General features: G+C 42.9%; 1 protein-coding gene and 1 long non-coding RNA gene across 2 annotated transcripts in view; one reads left to right on the forward strand and one right to left on the reverse strand.

Moving 5' to 3' along the window:
• Positions 1-24,054, reverse strand: part of LOC146074284 (uncharacterized) — a 307,386-nt gene that overhangs the window by 277,227 nt on the left and 6,105 nt on the right. The gene's annotated exons all lie outside the window — the stretch shown is intronic.
• NR1H4 (nuclear receptor subfamily 1 group H member 4) overlaps positions 1-24,054 on the forward strand; it is an 82,484-nt gene that overhangs the window by 18,054 nt on the left and 40,376 nt on the right. Inside the window, exon 3 of the mRNA XM_083182211.1 lies at positions 10,388-10,753. Within this exon, the coding sequence (XP_083038337.1) occupies positions 10,388-10,753 (366 nt within the window). The remainder of the gene's footprint in view (positions 1-10,387; positions 10,754-24,054) is intronic.

Here is a 24,054-nt window from a genome sequence, read left to right on the forward strand (position 1 = left end):
TATCAGTTTGAAGTACACCCCCCACCCAATTCTAACTATCTTTGCACATGTTACATCAGCCCCACCTGCAGTGCATATGGTTTTGACCATTAGAGAGGGATTGCGCCTTTCCGAGTGAATCAGAATAACCCCCCATAGTGTAGTGTTTACCCAGCTTAATACGGACATTTAATTATCCACGAGGCTGTCCTCAGGTAGAAAGCATGCTCCTGCCATTGAACTGTTGACACCTGGTGCGACTGATGGCAGCGTTTACAGATGTGCCAGGCAGTATTATAGTGTCTACATACGCTCAAGGTGGTCATCTCAGTCCTTGCATATTCATACGCACAGATGTACATCAGGGGCGGGATTTGTAGTGGCAATTTTAGAAAATTGCACATGGTGGGCCTCCAAATTAGGCCCTTTGTGTATAAAAACCTACACATCTTCGTCATAAGAAAAATATGGTAGAATTTGGAGAATACTATTTAGGATGTAGGTCCAGCCTGCGCTATTATGTGAAACTAAACATTAGTACAGTTGTTCCCAAACTTTCTTGAATCACAGCGCTGTAGAGTATCAGCATTTTTTACAGTGCCTATAGTACAAAAAGTTTTTATGGTTAAATTTGGGGGAAAATATTAAATTGAGTAAATTGCATCTACCGGTAACTTTTATCCTTAAGTTCAGTGATTTGGTTGTTTACAGAGTTGTTCTTCTGTCCACATGGTTTATGATTTGCAGTCAATTTTATCTTAAATATTTTGATTTGGTCCTGGATAACCAACTCCCTGCAAGAGCCTCACAGCACACCACCCCAGCCTCACAGCACCCCAAACACACAGTTTGGGAACCACTGCATACGTAGAATAATAAAACTGTGCGTGTTACTAGTGTTAATTCGCCTAACAAAATAAAAGACTACTTATAAATGGTATTCAAAAACAGCTTATCAAACACATTTACATAATAAAATTCATTGGTATACCTTAATAAATTAAAACTGTTATTTATTATTTGAGTCACTGCATGTGACTCATGTTACATTTTTAAGACGTTTTAATTCACCACAAACAAAAATGAAGTTGAAATTTAATATTTTTAAAATGTCAGCAATATATGGGAAAGGTAGTCATAATTATTGCTTAGAAACAGAAAATAATATTCATTCTCAATAGTTACATTTTTTCATTTATATATGCGTGACTCGTTACAAAAGAATGGACTTAGAAACTGGTGACATATATTTAAATTTACCTGCTCTCCTACTTATTTTTACAATAAGGTTTTCATACTAGACATTCATAAGACCCCAAACTTATGATTGACAGAAAACTGAATGTTTTAACTAAACTATGCTTAAAAATCATTTTGACATGTGACTTAAGTTACATACGATTGTGACTCATGTGACATTTGTGTCCCAAGGGCTCTGAAGCAAGTAACTTAAAACTTGTAGAATGCATGTGAATTAATCAATGTAGGTGTGTTTATCTTCCTGATAATTATCGTTTTAGATATAAAATACTATGATTTAGACTTTTTTGCATCCATTTCAACAACTTTCATATATGTTTAATGTGTACACATTCAGGAAATCGATACACAATAAATCTATTGATTTTCTATTATGACACAATATACTATGATCTTTTGCAGCATAAATATACTAAAATGTTAGCAGTCTGTGGAAAGCTCAGATGCTGCACCAGCGATATTTTATTGATAAAATGTGGCATTACATTTTTTTATTCCAGCAGTAAATGGTGATTTAAAAAAAGAGAAAAAATCAGCCTTATTATCATCATCTAATAATAACAATAATAATAAAACCAATAAGCCCGCTTGAAGCAAATTTTTCTAAAGCTAGCCTGCTACCTGGTGATTGCCTCTGTGTTTGTGCATGTGTGAGAGAGAAAGAGATGTAGTTTCACTCGCTGCCAACAGATGGCAGTGTTTCGGAGACACACAATCGAACACTAGACATATTTATATATATAAATATTAATAATAATTAACATTATTAGACCTCTAAAACTGGCCTCATCATGAAACTACAAAACGCCTATAATATAAATGGGTTAAATTACTGTTTATTAAATAAATATTATTTTTTTTTTACCTTTTTATGAAATTATATAACATTCAAATAAGGTTTCTCTGCCCAAAGTGTTATGCATGCTTATCACTGGGTGGGGATACACTTTATTCGGATCAGTAAGAACACGTGTAAGATCGCATTTTCATTTATTTACCATGTACACATTACTAAAATATACTTATTACAACACAGGGAAAGGGCAGGAAATGACTTGACACAAGTCACCTCATTAACTATTTGCTGACCTTTCTAAAATAGTTTTTGATTTATAAATGACATATGAGTCATAGTCTTATGTCTGCACCATACGTCTCATTGTTAAACAATATCTGCAATTGGCAGAACTACTGACACATACGTTGTGTTAAACTTTCCATTTGATATTGTATGATATTAATGAGAGACATTTGGCTTCAGTTAAAAACCATAATTGACTGATTAACCCAGGTTCCACAAATATTTTAGAATTTAACAATTTAAGAGCTGGCAGGGATATCTATATTATATGTGTGTATGAAGTATTAAACAATTAAAGAAAGCAATACATTAATGATCAGTATGGTATTGCTTTATCAATATACCTGTAGGCTAAAACCCCAAAGGACATAATATGCCAGCTTAAGGACCACGGTACATTCTATGGAAGGCATGTCCAAACTATAGCCCTCCAGCTCTTGTGAAACTACAAGTCCCATCATGCCTTGTCACAGTTTTTGCTATTAGTTAATGCTAAAACTATGGCAAGGCATGCTGGGATGTGTAGTTTCATAACAGCTGGATGGCCACAGTTTGGACATGCCTGTTCTATGGGTTTGGGGAGTTTTTAAGTTGCGCCAATGCAATTCTCTTTCAAAGTTCAGTAATACCTTAAAATAATGGATGAGTGTAAGCTTCTTGCAATAATTTCTCAAATATGAAGGAATTGAAAAGGCTGCTTATTGATTCTAAGATACCCTCACATCAGAGTCCACCCAAAACACAGAAGCATCAATTCCCATATAGTTTATTCACAATTAGTTTGTTTGTAAAAAGACAATGCATGATAATGTACCAGCTTTATAACAGCAATGCACTGAATAAATTAAACCCTAGTTCTGTGCAGTATAAAGTAACATAATTAAATTGTTTAAATCAAGAGCACAGACCCAAACTCAATTCTTTTTTGTTTAATTGAGTCTTTATTTATATTTAATAACATACACAACATTATCATATGAATCATACAACAGATAGAAAAATATACATTTTTACACACACATGACTTTAAACATGACATACCATACAAAACCCTGCCATACCTAGCCTCACTCACTTCCATAATCGAGTCCTTAACCCTATAGCTATAATATACTCCTCTTTGTATTATCTGCCCTATACTAAACCCTGACTAGTTTGTCCTACAGTACCTATGGCATGAACTCAATTCATAGAGGAGGAGGTCAGCCCCATGGCTATGGGGCGCACTGGGTTTCCATTGTACCCCTTTGGGCCAGTTCAGCCCTTCATTACAGAACAATCAATTCAACTGTCACAACTTGGTTTTTATTTAACCAGGCGTGATGGAGAGGTGGTTTTCGCCTGAATCCCTCACATGGGGAAGTCTGTCCCTCTGCCTCAATGAGCATATTACCTTTCAGTACAAGGTCCAGACCACATCTGAATGCATTTCTGTAGACTTAAACTCAAGTAGAATCCATTTACCAGACCGGCTTTCTAGCAGTGTTACGCAGCAGTTTAAGGTTCCATTGTAGGCTTATAGTCATGCGCTTCCTGATATCAGAGATAGAAGTTTTGAATAAAGCACATTATTATATCTCATTCTGTGCGTTGTTTAGTGCCTGAGTGTTAGGTCTATGTGCATCTCATGTGGTGCTCCAGCAGCATACGCATGTCATTTCATATTGTCTGTCTCAAGAGACGTTGACTTTGTGTCTTGATTCAGTACATCACTTTATTATTTTGTTTTTTTGACTTTAGCTTCTTTTGTTCTGTTCTCTACCATAATATAAGTTTCTAGCTTTCTTTACTATAATGTTTGTGACATAGTTCACATTAGGATGTTTCTAAGGTGGATGCTAGCTGTCATATTCAGTATGTGAGTTGGGAAAGTAGTTTTGGTATTAATGCAATTAAGGAACAATGCGTCCAATATAAATAATGTACACATGAAGTGGAAAATACTTTGTCTCTCTGTGATCTAATCATGGGTACCCCGATTTTACAGAAAAGCTCAACATGTCTTCAACTGAGCTCATCATCTCACTCTCTGACCCCCACCCATGTCTCTAATACAATGGTCAGTACTGCACTTCTCATCTGCAAGTCAACCTTCATAACACACTCCCCTTCATAACTTGATAATCTTCCTATCTTATTGATTGTACCTTCAAACAGTTGCTGGGATAAGACCCTTTCACACCCTTCACACTGAGTGAACTCTGTCATTATCTTCTTACTTGGCTACTGCCTCTTTCTGTTCAAAGCCTGAATTATACCCCATGGTTCCCTTCCCACCATTTTTGTGTCAGAAAAACAAACATAAAACTGATTAGCATAATCCAAGCCTCTCAGTGTCTGATAGGCTCTTGGGCAGAGTCATGCTGCATTTTCTAGCTATGCTCTTTAATGGCTACCCTCTCACACTTACTGTATCTTTCCCACTTCAATTCATTATAAATGCTGTGACGAGACGGATTTCTGCTCCCCAGTATCTCAATCTCAACACTGGCTCCTCCGTTCCCTACCAAACTCCCCAAAACTCCATATGCTCACATAAAAACCCTCAGCCACCACACTTTCCCTACATCTTCAAAACACAGCTGACACTATAATCTAGATTTTCCTCTATGCTCTGCCAATAACTATTGCCCAGAGCTAGTGACAGCCAGCCAGTGGTATGAGAACCACTACATTGGACCATACCACAATCCAACCCATTGTGCAAGTCAAATGCATCTTCTGATGCATTCCCTTGGAGGATTGGTGACATCCTGCTCACATGCCGCCTTTACAGGCAAGAAATGTTAGTTAACAAATAGAATATGCCGGTCCTGCTAGTCTACATGGTTGTATTTATCATAGGATGGCAGCTAGGGGAGGGGCCACCATGAGAAAATAGTTTTCAGGTGGTTATTGCACAAGGTTTGGTTACAGGGACATTTTTTAGCTTTAAAAATGGAATGCAACTACAATAACAAACATACAACATAATGAACATTCTGCTATCTTAAATCAGTAGAAATTATTCCCATCAACATTTACAACTTTCTGTAGCTCAGCCGAGTTAATAAGTAATCTACATATAACCTCTGTTCTGTCACACCTTAACGTGTGAGATATACTGTAGAAGGAAACTCTCATTTTCAATCTCTTCTAGAGTACAAGGGCAATGATCATTGTGTTTAGCAGAGCTGTACTGTAAACAGTAAGAAATATTTAGAGGGAGACGCTTGTTTTGTGAGTTTACCATGGAAATGGTGAGAATGAGCAAGACGAAAGGTAGGTTCCTTTTATGTGCATTTTTGTAGACCTTGCTCGTTAGTCTTTACAAGTATAGGCTCGACAGTCTTTACAAGTACAGTATAGAACACATGGTACATTGGCAAGCATTAAACTGTGACACCGTTGGCAACCATCATGGACAACTATGTGCAAAACATACTGTAAATACAGTTTACGTGGCTTTGTGCGTTTTGGCAGTACAATAAGGATATAGTGAACTACTGCCATTTTAATGTAGTACAGTCCACACTCCCTTCTTGGGGTATGGTTCATAGGGTCAACATATGAAATAGGTCGATATGGTCATAAGGTCAAAATGGAAAAGGTTGATGTGAAAAAGGACAATATGAGGTTTTCGTGGTTTTTGGTGTCTGTTTCTACTTAAGTTGACATGGACACAGATTAGTGTACTGTGTCCCCTCTCATGGCTCCCTTCACTTGCCATGCAATGGGTGCGGTGCCATGCTGTGCTCGGCACACTGTTACATTCTCTCTCTGTGCCCACTTGGATAGTAAAGTGTGAAAAAAAAATCAAAAACATGTTGACCTTTTTCATATAGATCTAATGAGTGGAAATAATGACCATGTTGACCTAATGTATGTCAACTTATTTCCTGAGTCCACCTAGTGACTGTCAACCATATGACTGAACCCCCTTCTGCATGCTGCGCAAACACCAGTGATAGAATTGGGGTAATCTTCTTCTTTTTTTTTTTTTTTTTAAATGGCATTCAATAAAAGGATATACTCCCAAATAGTAATCTGCTCTCATTATAATAGGCAGGATCTGTTAATGGAAGGAATATATATACATACATACATATATATATATATATTGTATAACATATGTTTTAAACAGAGATGGTGTATATTTACAATAATGCATTGTAAATATACAATTACAAAGATCTTACAAACATTGCAGGAACATACGATCTTGCAGGAAATACGATTGATGGCATTACATGTGGTTTTTCTTCTGTCATAGTCTGTCGGGAGTGATGGCTGCTCTGTCACATAGTGAAGGCAGTACCATCACAGGGAGGACTACATGCGTAGTTTGTTAGTCCCTGAAGGGATGTGTGATGTCTTATCACCAGCTGGCTCGGGTTGACCTAGCAACTTCCTGTCCTAGTTTCCCAGCAAAGCCTCGTCAGTAGGCTCCCCCTTGTAATAACAATGAACGCATAAGAAAAAACAATGTTGTCTTCTAGAACTGGTCTATACCAACACAAGTCAGGCGTAAATTACTGTATGTGGATTATATTTCTAATTTTAAATGCATTTAAAAATATTTCTCTTAAAACGGTTATTCTACTATCCCTTGCATGTTTCTTCACACACGTGATAGGTCGAGGAAGGTGACCTTGGCTTACTTACTGTATTAACTTACTGTATTAACAGACAATATACAGTATATCCTTGTAATTTACGATGTATTTCCTGTCCTTGGCCTGCACTGTAATCTGCATGACACCATAGCACTATTCTGTTATATAGCTACAGTAATAGCTAGCGAAGAATCTGTTAACTCTAATGTGGGCCATACATCTATCTGATTCCCCATTCTGCTGCTCCAAACTGATTGTCGGACATCATTGATCAGTGTTCCGAAGCTCAATCAGAAAAAAACAGCAGGTAAAAGATCCTTGAATGACTTTCTGATCTCAGTTTATTCGGGTCAGAATCTGCAAATTAAGGATTTACAACATGATGGATTTCTCAGATCACACGACTCAGTCATTATGGAAAATTGCCCCAATATTCCCTTAATGGGCCAGATGCACTAAGCTTCAAAAAGTTGTAAAAGAGAGAGTGATAAACCTCCAGCCAATCAGCTTCTAACTGCCGTGTCACAGACTGGTTTTGAAAAATGTCAGACAGGAGCTGATTGGTTGGCTGTTTATCACACTCCATTTCATTACTTTAACAGCTTAGTTCATCTGGCCCATTGTGTGGACTTCTTAACAAACTGATGACATTCTATCCTTTTCAATTACTGCTGTTAATTGAATCTGCTCCTACTGTATGGGTCTCCAAGATGATACTGTGTGCCATTTGTGAGAGCACACTTTGGCACAGTAGTATAACTTTAAAGATTATGGGGGGTATTCAACATCGGGGCACGACTGTCGGGCGGGCACGACTGTCGGGCTGGCCCAACAGCCATGCCCCCGTCCCGTTCTCCTCGATCAAGTTTTTGCAGGCGGGATTCAATGTCCTGCCCGCCACAAGTCGAGAAGTGGGTGTGGCTGCGATAAGTGGCCAGGAATCGGCGAGCTGCTGCCGGGCACTCGTCAATTCTCGAGCCCGACTGCTTGTGAAGTTGGGCTTGTTCTGCCGAGATCCCCTGTTCAATGCTGTCGATGAAAACAGATTTGAATAGGGCTCAGCAGCCATATTCCCCGTCGGGAATGGCTGTGGGAAATTGAATATCCCCTTATGAGTGAGGGAAAAAGTTTGTTTTTAATGAGAAGTATCCTGTTTTGTAGAATATGGTATACAGTACTTCCCATTGAGGAATATTTTTATATTTGAATGAGATATCTTGAGGTATGTTGCATTTATGTTGTATAAGCAAATCACACACATGAAATACACACAAATATATTTTATTTGTACATGAACAACGTTTTAAAACAAAGTTTGCGTACAATCTCAGGTACTGAATTTTAATGCCAGGCAATCATGTCCTTGCACATATTTCGTGCCAGTTCCATGTTATCTCCCCAGTAGTGCCAGTTACAGATGTAGCCAGTAGGTTTTTAGAAAAAAATAAAAGTACATTTTGGAGACTATGGTTTTCAGAATAATTTGGATAAGGGATATTTGGATAAGGGATAACTAACCTGTATAACATATCATAGCAGAACTTTGCATGTTGTTTATAGGTTTGCTAGTAGATGTTGATCACAGGACACAGTAAAAGCCTTGTACAGCAAAGTGTCAGGCTGTATATACCGAAGGGATACTATTGGACAAAACCAAGTGGCAGATTGGTTGGTGCTTGTGGGTTTATTTAATGAGCTCCTTGAAGGATGATCCCTATGTATCCTCCTTGCATGCAGACTCTCCATCACCAGTGTGACTCTGGCTTTTATCTTGGACCTCACACAGTCATTACTATGCAGAACCAAGGGGCTGATTCACACCTGTACATATCGGAATTCGGTCCTGTCTCCGATGGTGGGGCTGCGCGCATGCACATAGTTGCTCATGCACATATGGAAGCCCCAGAGCGAAATGACTTCTGCCAGTTTTTCCCTTGCCTGGCAGTTTGCGAATTGATTGACAGGCAGGGGGGCGGTTGTTGTTATGGCCCAGGAAAGCAGTGGACGCGCCCATGGAAATGCTGGGAAGACCCCTGCGAACGCAGCCGGGGCCCGGCCTGCTTGGGATGGGCGAATAACGTCACAGAGGAAAAATCTTCAGAGGAAATAACCATCAAATGATTTCTCCTCTGTGCGAGCGCATGTGAGTGGGTGTAAACATACACAGCCGCCTAAATCCTAGCGCAGGATTCGAGTGGTGGGGACGCAACTTAGCCAACAGGTCTGAAGTACCCCGCCAGGCATTCACTATCTATTAAATACCAGGTTTTTACTTTTTTTTACTGTGCACACAGTAAATGATCTGTGTGCCTCATACCTACATAATGCACTGTACTCAGAAAGTTATTAAAGTAATGTATTTAGAGAAAAATACAAACACTGCATCCATATATACAACGTGCACCAATAACATGTATTCATTTAATTATGTGATGTTTTTATCAAAGCTTCTAGGTCTGTACTCATAAAGGGGCTGACCTAGAACTGAATGCAAGTTGGCTGTAATTGCACCAGCAATGTGTGTATAGAAGAGATTGTGTATACTGCTGTAAGCTGTATTCTACACCTCTGCAGCTAGTCTGCCCCTATCCATACACTTGGTCTCACAGTCTTTATCATCCTCATCGTCGTCATCATCATCATCAGTGAGCACTTCCACCAGAACTTTGTATGTGTGAGAACACTCTGGGGTAGATTTATTAAGCTCGGTGAAGTGATAAAAAGTCTGGTTTTTATCACCGGCCAATCAAATCCTACCTGTCATTTTTCAAACCAAGCCTGCAACTTCACAGTTAGGAGATGATTGGCCGATGATAAAAACTGGACATGTTATCACTTCACCGAACTTTATAAATCTGCCCCTCTGTTACCAAACAGTTACCCTGGTAGCCAAATATTGAGATGGAGCTGAGCTGTGCACAGTTCTGCATCCCTCGTATATGCTTTTGCTCAGGCCCGAAGCAGGCACAGCGCAACAACATAGAAGATAAGCTCTGCTACCCTGACTTGTGCTCATCTCCTCTTCAGCCACATAATGCTTATCACATTCACTATACTTGTTTCCTGTGATAGCTGCACAAAGTGCAGTTTGGGTGTCGAAACAACTTTCTCATATGTCATTTGTAATGCAGGCACAGAAAATAAATGGGCGTGACTATGCATGACAGGAGTTTTGGTGCATGGCCTTGCAGCATTCCTCTATCCCAGAATGCCGACTGAGCAGAGCACCCAGTGGCAGAGCTGCGTCCAGGCCAGTCCTTCAGCCCTTCTAGTTGCCAGAGGGGCAGCCTTCCCCAAATTAAAACTTTAATTAACAAAAAGTAAAGTTTTACTATAACTATTAAGAATTTCGCTGTCTTTTCTCCATTCTTCTAATCATATGGTACAACTGGTATAAATTGTTATTTATCTAATGTGTATTTTAAAATAAGTGTGGAAACAACTGATTTTCTGTGCTTCTGTTTTCTGTTAGGACTACATTCACTACATGCTCATTCGCCAGAAAATGATTCACAAGGATCTTCGTTTTGTAATCCCTACAATCACTTACAATTTCCTACAGTCCACCAACCACTCTCCTCCTCACCGTACCACGTTAATTCCGGATACTACACACAAAAGACCGAAGACTGGTGCTCAAATGGAATGTATGAGCTAAAACGGATTCCATCTGACAGTCTGTTTTCTATAGACACTGATATTGTGGACTTGCCACCGGCCAAGAAGTCCAGGATTAGTCCCTGTGGTGGAAGGGTTAAAGGAGATGAATTGTGTGTTGTTTGTGGAGACAAAGCCTCCGGATACCATTATAATGCATTGACCTGCGAAGGATGCAAAGGTAAGAAACTGCTCTACACAGTGCCTGGTTAACCAACAAGCTGATTGGGCTGCAGCCTAGGGCACCAGGACTGGTGGGGGAAGCTGGGGGGTTTAAAGTTCTTAAGGTGATTGCCAGATGGCTGTGTCAATGTGAGGTCCGGTGATGGCTGCATGTGGATTGTAATTTCAAAGATGAGATCTATAGTGTACATGAAGAATCTTTTACTATTGGCTTGTTTATTTCTGAGATTAAAGTAAGTAGAGTTAAGGCCCCCACACACTATACGGTTTGGGCCCGATTTCAACTGATTCCGGTGGATCGGGCCAAGAAATCTGTAAAATTGGCCTAAATATAATTTGTGACATCCACGGGTGCGGGCCCGTGCGCATGGAATTGGAACCAGAGATCATATGTGCTCCACGTAAGATCTCTGAGTCGGACCTCCTCCCGGCAGTGGAGAAGGGGGATGGCAGGCGATACAGCTGTGTGTTTTCATGTGATAATGCAGTGGTTTTGGATAGCCTTGAAAAATATATTAGAGAAACATTGGAATAAAAATCAGAACATCCCGATGTTTCTTTGCACCTAATTGAATATCACCAATGGAGTTTTCTTCTGTCTCTCCAGCCTCATATGATGATTCAGTGGCGTAACTATAAATTTTGCTCCCCCCTGCCATAAAATTTTGCGGCGCCCCCTCCCCCCCCTATGTAAAAAATACAGTGCACTCCGAAAGAGAGACATGCCATCTCACAAGGACCATACACAATAGTAATCCCATTCCAAATTACACCACACAGTGGCACAACAGAACCAGTGGCGTAACAACCATTTGGAACCCTGTGCCAGAAAGGAAATTGGTGAGTGCACCACCACCACACCTAAAATAAGAGAGTGCGCGCCGTAGGCGCGCGGCAAAATGTAGGAGCGATGCTTCATGGGGAAGGGGCGTGGCCATATAAAAATACTAATAACATTGTAATGCCCATTATGTAGTACGCCACACAGCGTAATGCTCCTTACACAATATAGCGCACACCATAATGCCCATATAATATTACAACACACATTATGCTCCACGCAATGCCCCGAGTACACCTACACATGACTACATAATGCCCAGAGTTACCGACAGTAGTAGCGCTGTATATATATGATATAGATCCTGATGAAGAGATTAAAAACTCTTGAAACGTTGATGTAAGCAGGCGTCTGTCTCCTTTATTCTGAAAAGTCGCCGGAGTGCCGCCCTACCACCACGATATATTTGGGGACGTGCTTGTCTTCCAGGGGAAGGCACCTGGTGCTGCTGATTTTACACTGAACCGTGAAGTGCCGCCCTACCACCACGATAGATTATATATATATAAATATATATATCTGTACAAACAATAGAATGAGAAGGAGCGCCCAATAGTGCATTAAAATTGTATTTTAATAGACATAAAAACATCCATCCTGGATACAAATAGTGGGGACTCATACCAAGATATAAAACACTGTGGACTGGTTACCAGTACCACACGGCATATGAGTAAATACCACGGCAATACAGCTGGGCATCCGTCTGATCCAAGGTCCCGCTGGACCATCCACACGCTGGCTTGCAGTGCAGCGATCCGGGAGACCAAAGCCAAAGTTTTAGCCAGGTGTCAGATGTTTTTATGTCTATTAAAATACACTTTTAATGCACTATTGGGTGCTCCTTCTCATTCTATTGTTTGTACAAATTTTAACTCCGTGGATCCTGGAGTTGTTGCTTGTAGAGAAGGGAGCTGTGGCCATTACTGAACGGTCCTAGTGCTCATTAACCCTTGTCGGTCTGAACAGGAGGCTCAGGACCACTGGTCAAGTTCAAATAAGTGACTTTACAGCCCCTATACTCGCTTGAGATATAGATAGATAGATAGATAGATAGATATACACACACACACACACACACACACACAGTTACCGACAGTAGCAGCGCAACTTATACTGTACATAACGACCACACCAGTTGCCGACAGTAGTAGTATCACAACTTATAAATAATGCTCACACCAGTTGCTGACACTAGTAGCGCTGCCTGTACATATTCCCACACCAGTTGCCGACACTAGTAGCGCTGCCTGTACATATGTCCACACCAGTTGCCGACACTAGTAGCACTGATTATACATATGCCCACACCAGTTGCCGACACTAGTAGCGCTGCCTGTACATATGTCCACACCAGTTGCCGACACTAGTAGCGCTGATTATACATATGCCCACACCAGTTGCCGACACTAGTAGCGCTGCCTGTACATTTGTCCACACCAGTTGCCGATACTAGTAGCGCTGATTATACATATGCCCACACCAGTTGCCGACACTAGTAGCAATGCCTGTACATATGTCCACACCAGTTGCCGACACTAGTAGCGCTGATTATACATATGTCCACAGCAGTTGCCGACACTAGTAGTGCTGCCTGTACATATGTCCACACCAGTTGCCGACACTAGTAGTGCTGCCTGTTCACAATGTACAAAGATGGAGTGCCTCTCAGCAAGCGCTGGGACTCGCCAGAACACCCCCGCTAGCGACCCGGCGCTCCATCTGACTGGGATGCGCGTCCCTTTTTCCTGGAGGCAGGGGACTTGAGCCCGTGAAGCGGAGATGGGCAGGTTTAGGGGGGGGGGGGGGGTGGAAAGGTGGGATCAGGCGGCATGGGGACACATGCGCATCTGGTGCGCACAAGTTCCCTTCCGGCGGCTGGCAAATCTACCACCAGCCCCTGTAAGAATGATAGGCACTCCATCAGTATGTATATATATATATATATATATATATATGTATATACATATACATATATACACACACACATACAGATGGAGTGCCCGTCATTCTTGCAGGGGCTGGCGGGGCAGATTCGGCAGCCGCCAGCCCCCGAAAGGGAACATGCTCCATGCTGCCTGATCCCACCTATACAGTATTTATATATTTATTTTAAATAGTACTGGTGTAAAATAAAAAAAACACACCACTGTTCTTAACTGGTTTGTGACTGGGACACTTTCTCTCTCCTGCTGGCTTCCCAGCTCCTCTGGCCAGGCTCTCCAGGCTCCAGCGTGTGTGATTGCATAGCAGCTGAAGCTGAGGCAGGGACCAGCAGACACTGCTGCTTCCCCTGCCTCGTCTGACTGACACTAGAAGCCCGCCCACCCGCATACCATTGGATGTTTCTCCTGACCTCCCTCCCTCCCATTGGGCAACCCACCCGCCCGTCAAATAAATATATATTTTTTTCAGTGACAGATCCACTGTCATGGCCGCACCCGTGCCGACTCGCCTGTGATCAGCGAGCGCACGGGCAGCGGCAGGCGGCGGTGGGCGGGCGGCAGCGGCACAACACCCAGCCGCATACTGTGTACTGTGTTTGTGCCGGACACTCACTTGTCCGGCACCCGCTCCCACTGAGTGAAGTGTGACAGACTCTCTGTCTGTCACACTCACTTGTCCAGCACCCGGCGCCCACGCAGCCCCCGCTCCCCCAAGCAGTGGCGGGGGCTGCCTTACGCTATCTCCGCCCCTGTGATGATTCTAACAGGACACTTTTATGTAGATGTTCTCCAGGGTTGGGATCATTTGGTCTATTGCATTATGGTCGAAAGTCATTAGGTTGAATCCATTAGGTCGACATGCTAAAAGGTCGACATGACTCTAGGTCGACATGGGAAAAGGTCGACATGATTTTAGGTCGAAAGGTCATTAGTTCGACAGGTCATTAGTTCGACAAGGTCATTAGTTCGACATTGTCTATGTCGACATTCACAAGGTCGACATGGGGTTTTTCACTGTTTTTTTACCTGAATGTCAACACAGTCGACATGGACACAGTTTAAAGTGCACTGCATCCCCTCGCATCGCTCGCTGCGCTCGCAATGCGTCGGGCACGGTGCCTCGCTACGCTCGGCACACTATTTTATTCTCCCACCACGCCCTAGTGGATGGTAGGGCATGAAATACCGCCTGTCGGCACATGTTGGCTCAAAAAACAGTGAAAAACTCCATGTCGACCTTGTGAATGTCGACATAGACAATGTCGAACTAATGACCTTGTCGAACTAATGACCTGTCGAACTAATGACCTTTCGAACTAGAATCATGTCGACCTTTTCCCATGTCGACCTAGAGTCATGTTGACCTTTTAGCATGTCGACCTAATGGATTCGACCTAATGACTGTCGACCATAATGCAGTAGACCAAATGACCGCATCCCGTTCTCCAGTACCAGGTCACCTGGTAAAGAAGTCAATTATATTTGTTATTTGTGTCATTTAAAGTTATATGAATAGTTCTGGGGGTATGAGTGTTACCAACTGGTAGATACCATGCTTAAGTCATTAGAAAACTATTTGTTTTACTTTTTATATGGACCACATGATGATACAATGATGAATTAGACATTATTGGATCCCAAAAAAGTTTTGATGTATTAAGAGAGAAGAGGGCAGGTGTGCGGTCTCAATCCAATCAAGTGCGAGTTTCAGATTACAAGTTGTTAAATGGAATTTGCAGGTATTTGCATGAATGCATGCTCCTGAGATTTCTCCAAATCGATTAAAGATGCCTATATGCGGTACTCAAAGTGGGTGTTTGCGAATTGTGTGTGAGCGGTATATGAAAACATGGGGTGACTTTCCTGGACTACACGTATATGACAATTTGATTTGCAGAATCATACAGAGGGCCGCTAGTGGTCATTAGGAAAATACTGGATGTATTTAAACTGTTAAATGTCTGATTTGTGCTTTTTTTTAAATTAATTTTTTTTTTTCATTTAATTTGATAGAAAAAAAGAAAAACGTATGAAACAATATGCTTTTGGGGTGCTTTGTAGTGATATATATACTCCAATTAAATTTGGGGTGAATAAGGCAATGGCAGTTGATTTGGAGTAATTTCAGACAAATGTACGTGTGTGTCTGGTTAATAGAAAATGTCCTCTGCTACTTACGCCAACATATTTCAACTCAACAAGGTCTTTTTCAATGACCTCCTTGAAAAAGACCTTGTTGAGATGAAACATGTCGGAGTCAGTGGCAGAGGAAGTTTTCTAGTAAGCGGACACACACGTACATTAGACTGGATTGGTGGTGACATTACATCCCAAGTAAATATCCCACTTTATACCTTTATATACCATCTGTCCGTGTGTACTCTATTTGCCGGTGGAAAAAGACTTACCTTTGATTTTATTGGTGTATATATTCTTGAATTTTATCTTTTTGAAGAAATTAATACCTTTAAAAAAAAAAAAAAAATCTCTATTGGCTGATGTACAGTATGACCAACCTGGGTGAAGTAAAGATACCTTTATGGGAGTGAAAAGGCAGATGTAGAAGTAAGCATTCATGTGAGCATTCTATCTCCTATTAACTACACTATTTGATGCAAAGATACCTTGATATGTTTTGTCAATTTCTTTGATGTAAGCTTCAAAGTGAGCATCCATTTTCTATCACCCCACACGTGGTGATCCATGCTTAAACTGTAATGCACAGACCTGGGAACCCATAGGCCCGAATATTTTGTAGATCATAACAGATTTTCTCGTGGGGCTAAAGTTTATTTGAATAAGATTGTGTTTTCTATGTTTCTCTTGCATTTCATGGGAATTATCCACAGTGGTGTAACTACGAAAATAGCGCCCACTCCCCCCCCCCCCCCGCCTCAAATTTTTGGCAGCCCCCTCCCAAGAAAAGTTAATCCCCCCTACCCTGCCTTACCCCTGTCTGCGTGTCACGGTTACAGACACAGCGGCAACGGGTGGTAAGGCAGGTAGTAGCGGAGTGATTCCTCCCACAGTCCCCCGACGCCCACACTTACTCTGCACCTCCCCTACTATCTCTCACCCTCAGCGAGTTTACTTTGACTGGTTCAGTGTGAGTTTTTAATTGGATTGCAAAATTCATTTGCAATGCAGATTTGCAGACAAAACAGCATCATTCTGACACCTTGCTCCTGATTGAGTTAACCCCAATGTCTTTGTACATTGGTTGCCCAAAGTGTAATTATACATATTGCCCCAAAAAAAGTATCTGCAAAGCACTGTGTAGTATTTTCTATAATAATAATAATAATAATTTAGAATTATAGTAAAGTTATCACTCACCATTAAAACCTCTTGTTTTAAAAATACTGCTGTTTTTACCTCTATAGTCCTCACATATATTTGGAAAGAATAGATTAAGAATAATGTTTTTCTTCCAGTGCGCGCCCAAAACATAATAACTAAAATTGATCAAAAACATTATTTGTAAAGCTCTATGTACCTGCTACTACTAGTTATTATTTACCATTGTACTCAGGGAATTACTCACTTTAAGTGGCGTAGAACGCGGCCTTAAGCCACTCTCAAGGTGGGCCTCCTATTTCTTTTCTATAAACCCTTAGGCCTAAATGTTTATGATATCCGAATAATTTCTTTACATCCATATCAGAAATACGGGGGGCGATAATGTCAAAGCTTTGCAAGTATATCTGCTCCACCCAGCAGCTAGTCAGTACAAGTGGTGGTTGATGCTTCTGGGCTGCAGCGCATACCACACACAGCATGAAGGAGCAGAAACATACCTTTTATGTTATGCATACAATCTCCACAGCCAAAGCCCTAATCATCAACCTCCTTATTAATGGCCAGAGGAAGTCCTTCTGTATCCATTTTGCAAAGGCTAATCGATTCCTCCCCTATCCAGTGTTCCCAATAAGAATCCTCCTGTGCTAGGGCTGCTACTGCTGCTACTGTTGAAGGTGATTATCCCATTCTCTATAGTTATAACCGCGTCTCTGTTCTTAATTGTATACCCATTAATCCATCAAATCAATCCATGAAAGGAATGCTTTACCTAGCTTCTACCACACTACATACTTGTCAGATCGAGGTCTCTAATTTTCTTTTCTGTACATTAATAACTACTTCTCTGTTCTTAATCATATAATCAACTAATGACAAACTTCAGCTTTGTATAGGAGCAGTTTGGATTTACAGCTATAGGTTTTTTAAACCTAGGTCTTCTCCCCCATCCTCTGCCAGTTTGACCTTCTCCTTTTGACCTCCATTACTATTGAATGTAAAAAAAAAAAAAAAATTACACTTATATACACCAAACAGGCTCCTTAACCTTCCTCAACAAATTAATTGTGAAATGTGAAATCCGCAACAAAATCCCTCCAGTGGTTCTTAAGATTTGACTAAACAGTCGCCTACCTTTGACTTTATTTTATCAGAATCAGAATAAACTTTATTGGCCATGTATACTTGAGCATACTAGGAATTTGACTTGGATTGCTGTGCAACAGCCAGTTAGGTACAGTTAAACAGTGACAGATATGCAAACACATACAGGTATAGACTAGAAGTACTCTGGGGGATATAGACGCAGGCTGCCAAGCAGCACAGCACCTAGGCAGCCATCAGTAGCACCACTGGTCATTGCAGCAGCCTGGCAGGTACCAATATAAGCAGAGACAGTACAGTTATCACACAGGGAACACATACCTGCCAAGCTGCACAGCACCTAGGCAGCCATTAGCGGTGCCACTGGTCATTGCAGCAGCCAGGTAGGTAACAGTATAACAGCAGAGTTATAACAGTACATTTATCACACAGGAGATATGGGCAGGGGCGTAGTTAGGGTGGAGCCAGTGGAGCACAAGCTCCAGGTGCAGGAATGTTGCCCGGCGCCGGAGCTGTGCTCTCTGCCGCCGGCTCCCCCGCCCTGTGCCTGGCGTTGCACGGCGACAGAGTGCACCGTCAGCCCACCCGCTCACCTCATGTGTCGTGCTGCCACCCGCGTATCGCATAATGATTATGAGCTGCCTGAGAGACTCCGGCGGGAGTAAGGGGGGTTCCTGGTGTGTATGTGATACATATAAATGTACGTAACGTCCGCTGTCTGTCTTCCAGCTGCGCTGTCCTAGTGCTGTACTGGGGCGGCAGCCGCCATGGACGTTGCGTACATTTGTGAGTGGGACAGGAGACCCCGTACCAGCCACTGCCCCTCCATCCCCCTGGTGTGTGCACTAGCTATCCTAGCTTGTATCCTAGTGGGAGAAAGGACCACTGACTACAGATGGACAGTGTTCGGGAAGCGCGGAGTGAGCGTCGGACACTTCGGACAGTGGCGACAGAATTTGATAATTCAAAAGATAGGCCGGTCGCTGATTGGCTGAGAGAGCAGCCAGTCAGCGGCTGGCCTATCTTTTGAATTATCAAATTCTGCCGCCACTGTCCGCACTCCGCAGTGTCCGACGCTCACTCAGCGCTTCCCGGACACTTTGGTTTGCAGACTACTACAACCTTCCCTCCACTGCTGCCCAGATCCTTGCTGCGGCGCTGACCGGATCCCTGCTGTGGCATTGCTCACCACCCGCCACCCTCCACTGCAGCTCCCAGGGGAGATATAGCTGCACACTGCTGGGCGGGCGACTGCGGACTACTACAAGCTCCGAGCCACCATCGCTGCCCCGATCCTTGCTGCGGCACTGACCCTTATCCCCGCTGTGGTGCTGCTCATCACCTGCCGCTGCAGCTCCCAAGGGATATATGTCTGCACAGTGCAGGGCGGGTGTATAGGGTAACTACAGCCTGGACTGTCCTCACCTTCTACCTGGCTCTTCTGCCACCAGCCACTGCCCCCAGTGCTGTCTTTCCAATTGGGGTGGGCCCCTAGAACACTTGGGTCCCAAGGCAACTGCCTATTATGCCCAATGGGAAAGACGGCACTGAGGCTGCACCCCCTTTTTGCTGCGCAAGAGCCCCGCCTACTACAAATCGGGGGGTGGGGGGCGCGAAACATGCCCTTGCTCCGGGCACCGTGGCACCTAGCTACACCACTGCATATGGGGTTACATATGGCTGAGTGCACAGTTCCTAGGCAGCCATTTGAGGGCTCAACAGGCCATCTTCCTGTAGGGAGAGCCAGTGTGGGTGGTGGTGGGGGGGAGTTGGTGGGGGGTGGGTGCGGCCTCTGCAGAGTTCGGCCGGAGCTGGTGCGGCCTGCTGGGGGGGGGTCCTACCAGACTCTGGGAGTAGTGCCGGGGCCCCATGGCCGATGCACCTCCTGTCCTGGCCGGGGGGAGTGAGCCTGGTCCAGGTGTTCTCATGGCAAAGGTAAGAAGAGGCCACATGATGTTCCGGAGTTATGTGGTTTTAATGCAGTCCTTCAGAAGTAATGTTGGTTTGTTGTTTGCCTTCTGGTTTTCTTTGGTTGAATATAACGCTGCTATTAATTTAAATCTGACCCTTTATAAGTAGACCCTTCAGACAGTAGACCCCTAACGTCCTAAAGGACTGACGTCCCACACTATACTACTGTATGTAGAGATAATCATTAATCAATCAATGAGTCCAATCAATCCATCCATCCATCAGTGGCATGCTTTATCATGCTTCTTCCGCATTACATGTTTGCCAAGTCCAGGATTTTCTGTTCTGTTCATATAATCAATTAAATAGTTCTTGACATGGCTCCTACTACATAATAATGTTAAAATATTCAGCTTCAATTTACCTGTTCTGCCTTTGGTCCTCTGATCTAGTTTATCTTTATTAAGGAAAACAGTCTATGGGGACAACCTTGATCCTGGCTTTAGTGATATCCAAGCTTGAACACAGGTGGATGAGCAACATAATTGAGGTAGTAATTAAGGAGTGGATTTATTAAGCTCTGTGAAATGATAAAGCATCTGGTTTTTATCACCGGCCAATCAGCTCCTACCTGTCATTTTTTAAATCAAGCCTGTAACTTCTCAGTTAGGAGCTGATTGGCCGCTGATAAAAACCAGACACTTTATCACTTCACCAAGCTTTATGAATCTGCCCCTCATTCACCTGTGCAAAGGTAACAACTGGGGCGAGATTTAGTGAAGTGCGATTTTTTTCAAATGTGCGATTTTGCTCAAAATCGCACTATATCGCATTTTTTAGAAATCGCATTTTTGCTGTGAATTCGCAAATTTAACGAGATGCGAATTCACGGCAAAAAAGTGTGGCGATTTTTAGGCATGAAAAATTACGATTTTTAGGCATGAAAATGTACCTGCAGTACACATGGTTTGGCCCATTTCGAGAACAAATGTGTACTGTGAACAGATTTGTAAAAGGGCCATCATCTGCAGGGTAATAATTTGGTGGCTGGTGAGTATTCAGACCCCTGTCTGGCACATGGCTGGAGTCTAGTTTGGCTCTTGTGTGGGGAGTTATGTATTGCCAAAAATACATTGTTATCGCACTCAGGGCTGCCATCCGTAATTGTAGGACCTAGGATTGACGAAATAGCCAGGCCCCTTATTCCTCTGCATCTACACTGCTTAAAATGGAAATGTGAACTTTGTTTATGACAAATAATACTTCAGACACTCAGGTCCTGGGTCCCGACTGTCCCCCCTGAGAGCAGCCCTGGACACAATTGCCTTACACTTTCCCATTTTATGATTCATGCCGTTGTGTGCTGGGACTAGATTAGCTGCAGTATGTTGGGACAACATCAATGCTGTAGTTACGTAAATCCATAAAATGACACTGATAAAGCACAGTGTTTCAACCTTAATGACTTTTATCTTATTTAAAGGGCTACTAAACCTTCAAAGCAAGTTAATTCAAAGTTAATTTTATTTTATAACAATCAAAGGTTTATATGTCAAAAATGTTTATACCTTAGAATTAATGGTACTTTTTTAGTTTCACGGCGGCAGCTCTACGCTACGTTTTCAACGTAGCCTAAGCTACATTGTCAGCGTAGTCGCTGCCGTGAAGCTACACTGGGAGCAGGGTGGTGGGTGGCAGAGGGAGCAGGGTGGTGGGTGCTTGGTTTTATACTTACTGTCCTCAGGACGGCGATCCCCGCAGGCGACGGTCACTCCCCGGCGGCAGCTTTCAGTCCCCCTCCTCCGGCAGCTTTCAGTTCCCCTCCTCCGGCAGTCACTCCCCGGCACCAGCAATGTACGTAATTCAGCGTATTGCCGCTGGGGGAGCATCACATGGTTTCCCTGCTCCCCCACCGGCACTACGCTAATTGCGTACAATGTCCGCTGCCAGTACCGGAGGAGGACTGAACGCTGCCCATCGGTGGACTTGATAGACGCGGTGGCCCGGCTGGAGGAGAGTAAGTATAAAGCACAACATACACCACTATCCACGTCATACCCCCAGTATCCACGTCGGCGTGGAGTCAATTTTTATAAAGTGCGGCGAGCGCAGCGAGCCCCGCAAGGGGACGCGTATCCGCATCCCCTCGCAAACTACGTTAGAGGGCTGGCACCCCGCTATACAGGCAGAAGCAAATTGTGCACCCCCCCACATACATTCAATTGCAAACTGGGTGCCAGGATTAAAATCTTCTTCTCTTTACCTGGTGGTCTGGGGTGGTAATGAAGAAAGGGATTCCCACTGGGACCTTACTTGCTTTGTCAATCTTGGTGACCAAAGATGGGTACATTCTGTGCCAGAGCTTCCCTGCATGGGTCAAAATGGATAAAATGTTCCAGTCCATTTATTCCAGGCAAAAAAAAAAGTCCTGTTTTCGGGTGATAACACATGGGATCTGGGATAACAGCCCAGACTCACATGTTTTCGTGGATCCGTGGGATAACTACCAGGGACTATGCTTTGGTTGACTGAGGCACCCAAAACATTATCCGCGATAAGTGCCGGATTATCGGGGTTAATAGAATAGCCACAGAAAAATGTGTGAATTTACAAAAAGGTATAATTTGTATGACTACTACATGAAAAAACATTACTCTGGTTATGCAGTATGGCTGGGCTGTTCGTGCTGTAGAGGCTAGGAAATCTGTGTCCAAAGATGCAGACCCTGGTCTAGCTTTTCCAGACAATGGTGGGGACATGCCACAGTTTTCAGGAACGCTGGATAGCTCTGTTCACCCCTGCTCCCAATCTGCGAAAGCATCTCAATCGGGCTGTGACTTGGGGGAAACTGCATTCTCAGCCACCTCATCATCAGGGATGTACGTAAACCATCCGAAACAGAGTCCAAAGTTTGGAAAGTACTGTAGGTATGCTTTACAAATGAACATAGAAAAATGATTTTGCAGACATGCAAGAGAAATATAACAGTTAAAAGTGGCATACCGGTTTGACCTTTGCGTAATAATAATAGATATGTACTATCAGGTAACGTATGTAGTGTTTCGTCATTAACAGTAAATGTTGGACTTTGGTGACCTACTGTACATTATAAACAAATAATGGTATTGTATAAATTTACGCACAGCTGTACTGTAGAACAATATTCTCATGGTATCAATGGCTTAACTGCAGCGAATCACACAAATACACTATTCCTTAAAGAGGTGGAGGTAAATTTATACACAGGAGAATCTGGCAGGTTTGACTTTCAATAGAAAGTCACTGCCAGTCACGATGAAGCCAGTTTAAGGGTAAACCGCCACTGATTTAGGCACATTGTAGCATAAAATCATAGGCAGGAAATTCCTGAAACATAGGGAGGCATCTGACTCCCGGATCCCCACCTTGCCTCCCAAACAGCAGGGAAGCCCAATAGCATCACTCACATGACATTGTGGCGTACCATTTGCTCTGTTCTTACAGTGCATTAGTCTTCTACAGTAGAGAGTAGAAGACAAAAGTCAGTTAAAAGGGAAGAGGGCAGATGAGGTGGGGGAATGCTAGAGAGACACATGGGAAAAGAGACTGAGAGATGGATAGGAGAGAGAAAGGTGGTGAGAGATAGGGAGTAAGGGGCGAGGGGAAGCCAGGGGCAGGGGGTGCATACTATACAAGGAGGAGGATAGGAGGAGAGAGAGGACTACTTTGTCCATTCTCTTTACCTGCTGCCTCATGTCCTGACCATCTATGCCATGCTCACTTCTTGCCTCAGGTCTCCTTACCTGCACCTCATGTCACCTGTCTGTCTCCCCCTCCCTTTAGATTGTAAGCTCCTTAGAGCAGGGCCCTCCTCCATCCTGTTCTCACAGCACTCTTCTTGTATTTCAACTACAGCTCTTACTCTTCTACAATCCATACCTGCATCTATTCTCATTCACTTCTTTATATCTCGGCTGTATTGTGTACTAATAATTGTGCTTTAATTGTGTTATGTCTAGTTCTGTGTTCCCTGTACTGTTCTTTTGTGTTCTATATGTACAGTACTAGCTGGTGCAATCACCATGTGGCTCCGCTGATTGGCTGCCTGGGTGCTGCACAGCTCAGTAATGATATGTTCCCCATGTCTGTGTCCCTCATTAGAGTACATCTAGTATATATATCAGTACTGTTACTGGCTGTGCAATCACCATGTGGCGCCGC

This window comes from Crinia signifera, chromosome 4 (genome assembly GCF_055691185.1).
Source record: "Crinia signifera chromosome 4, ASM5569118v1, whole genome shotgun sequence".
NCBI classification, from domain to species: domain Eukaryota; kingdom Metazoa; phylum Chordata; class Amphibia; order Anura; family Myobatrachidae; genus Crinia; species Crinia signifera.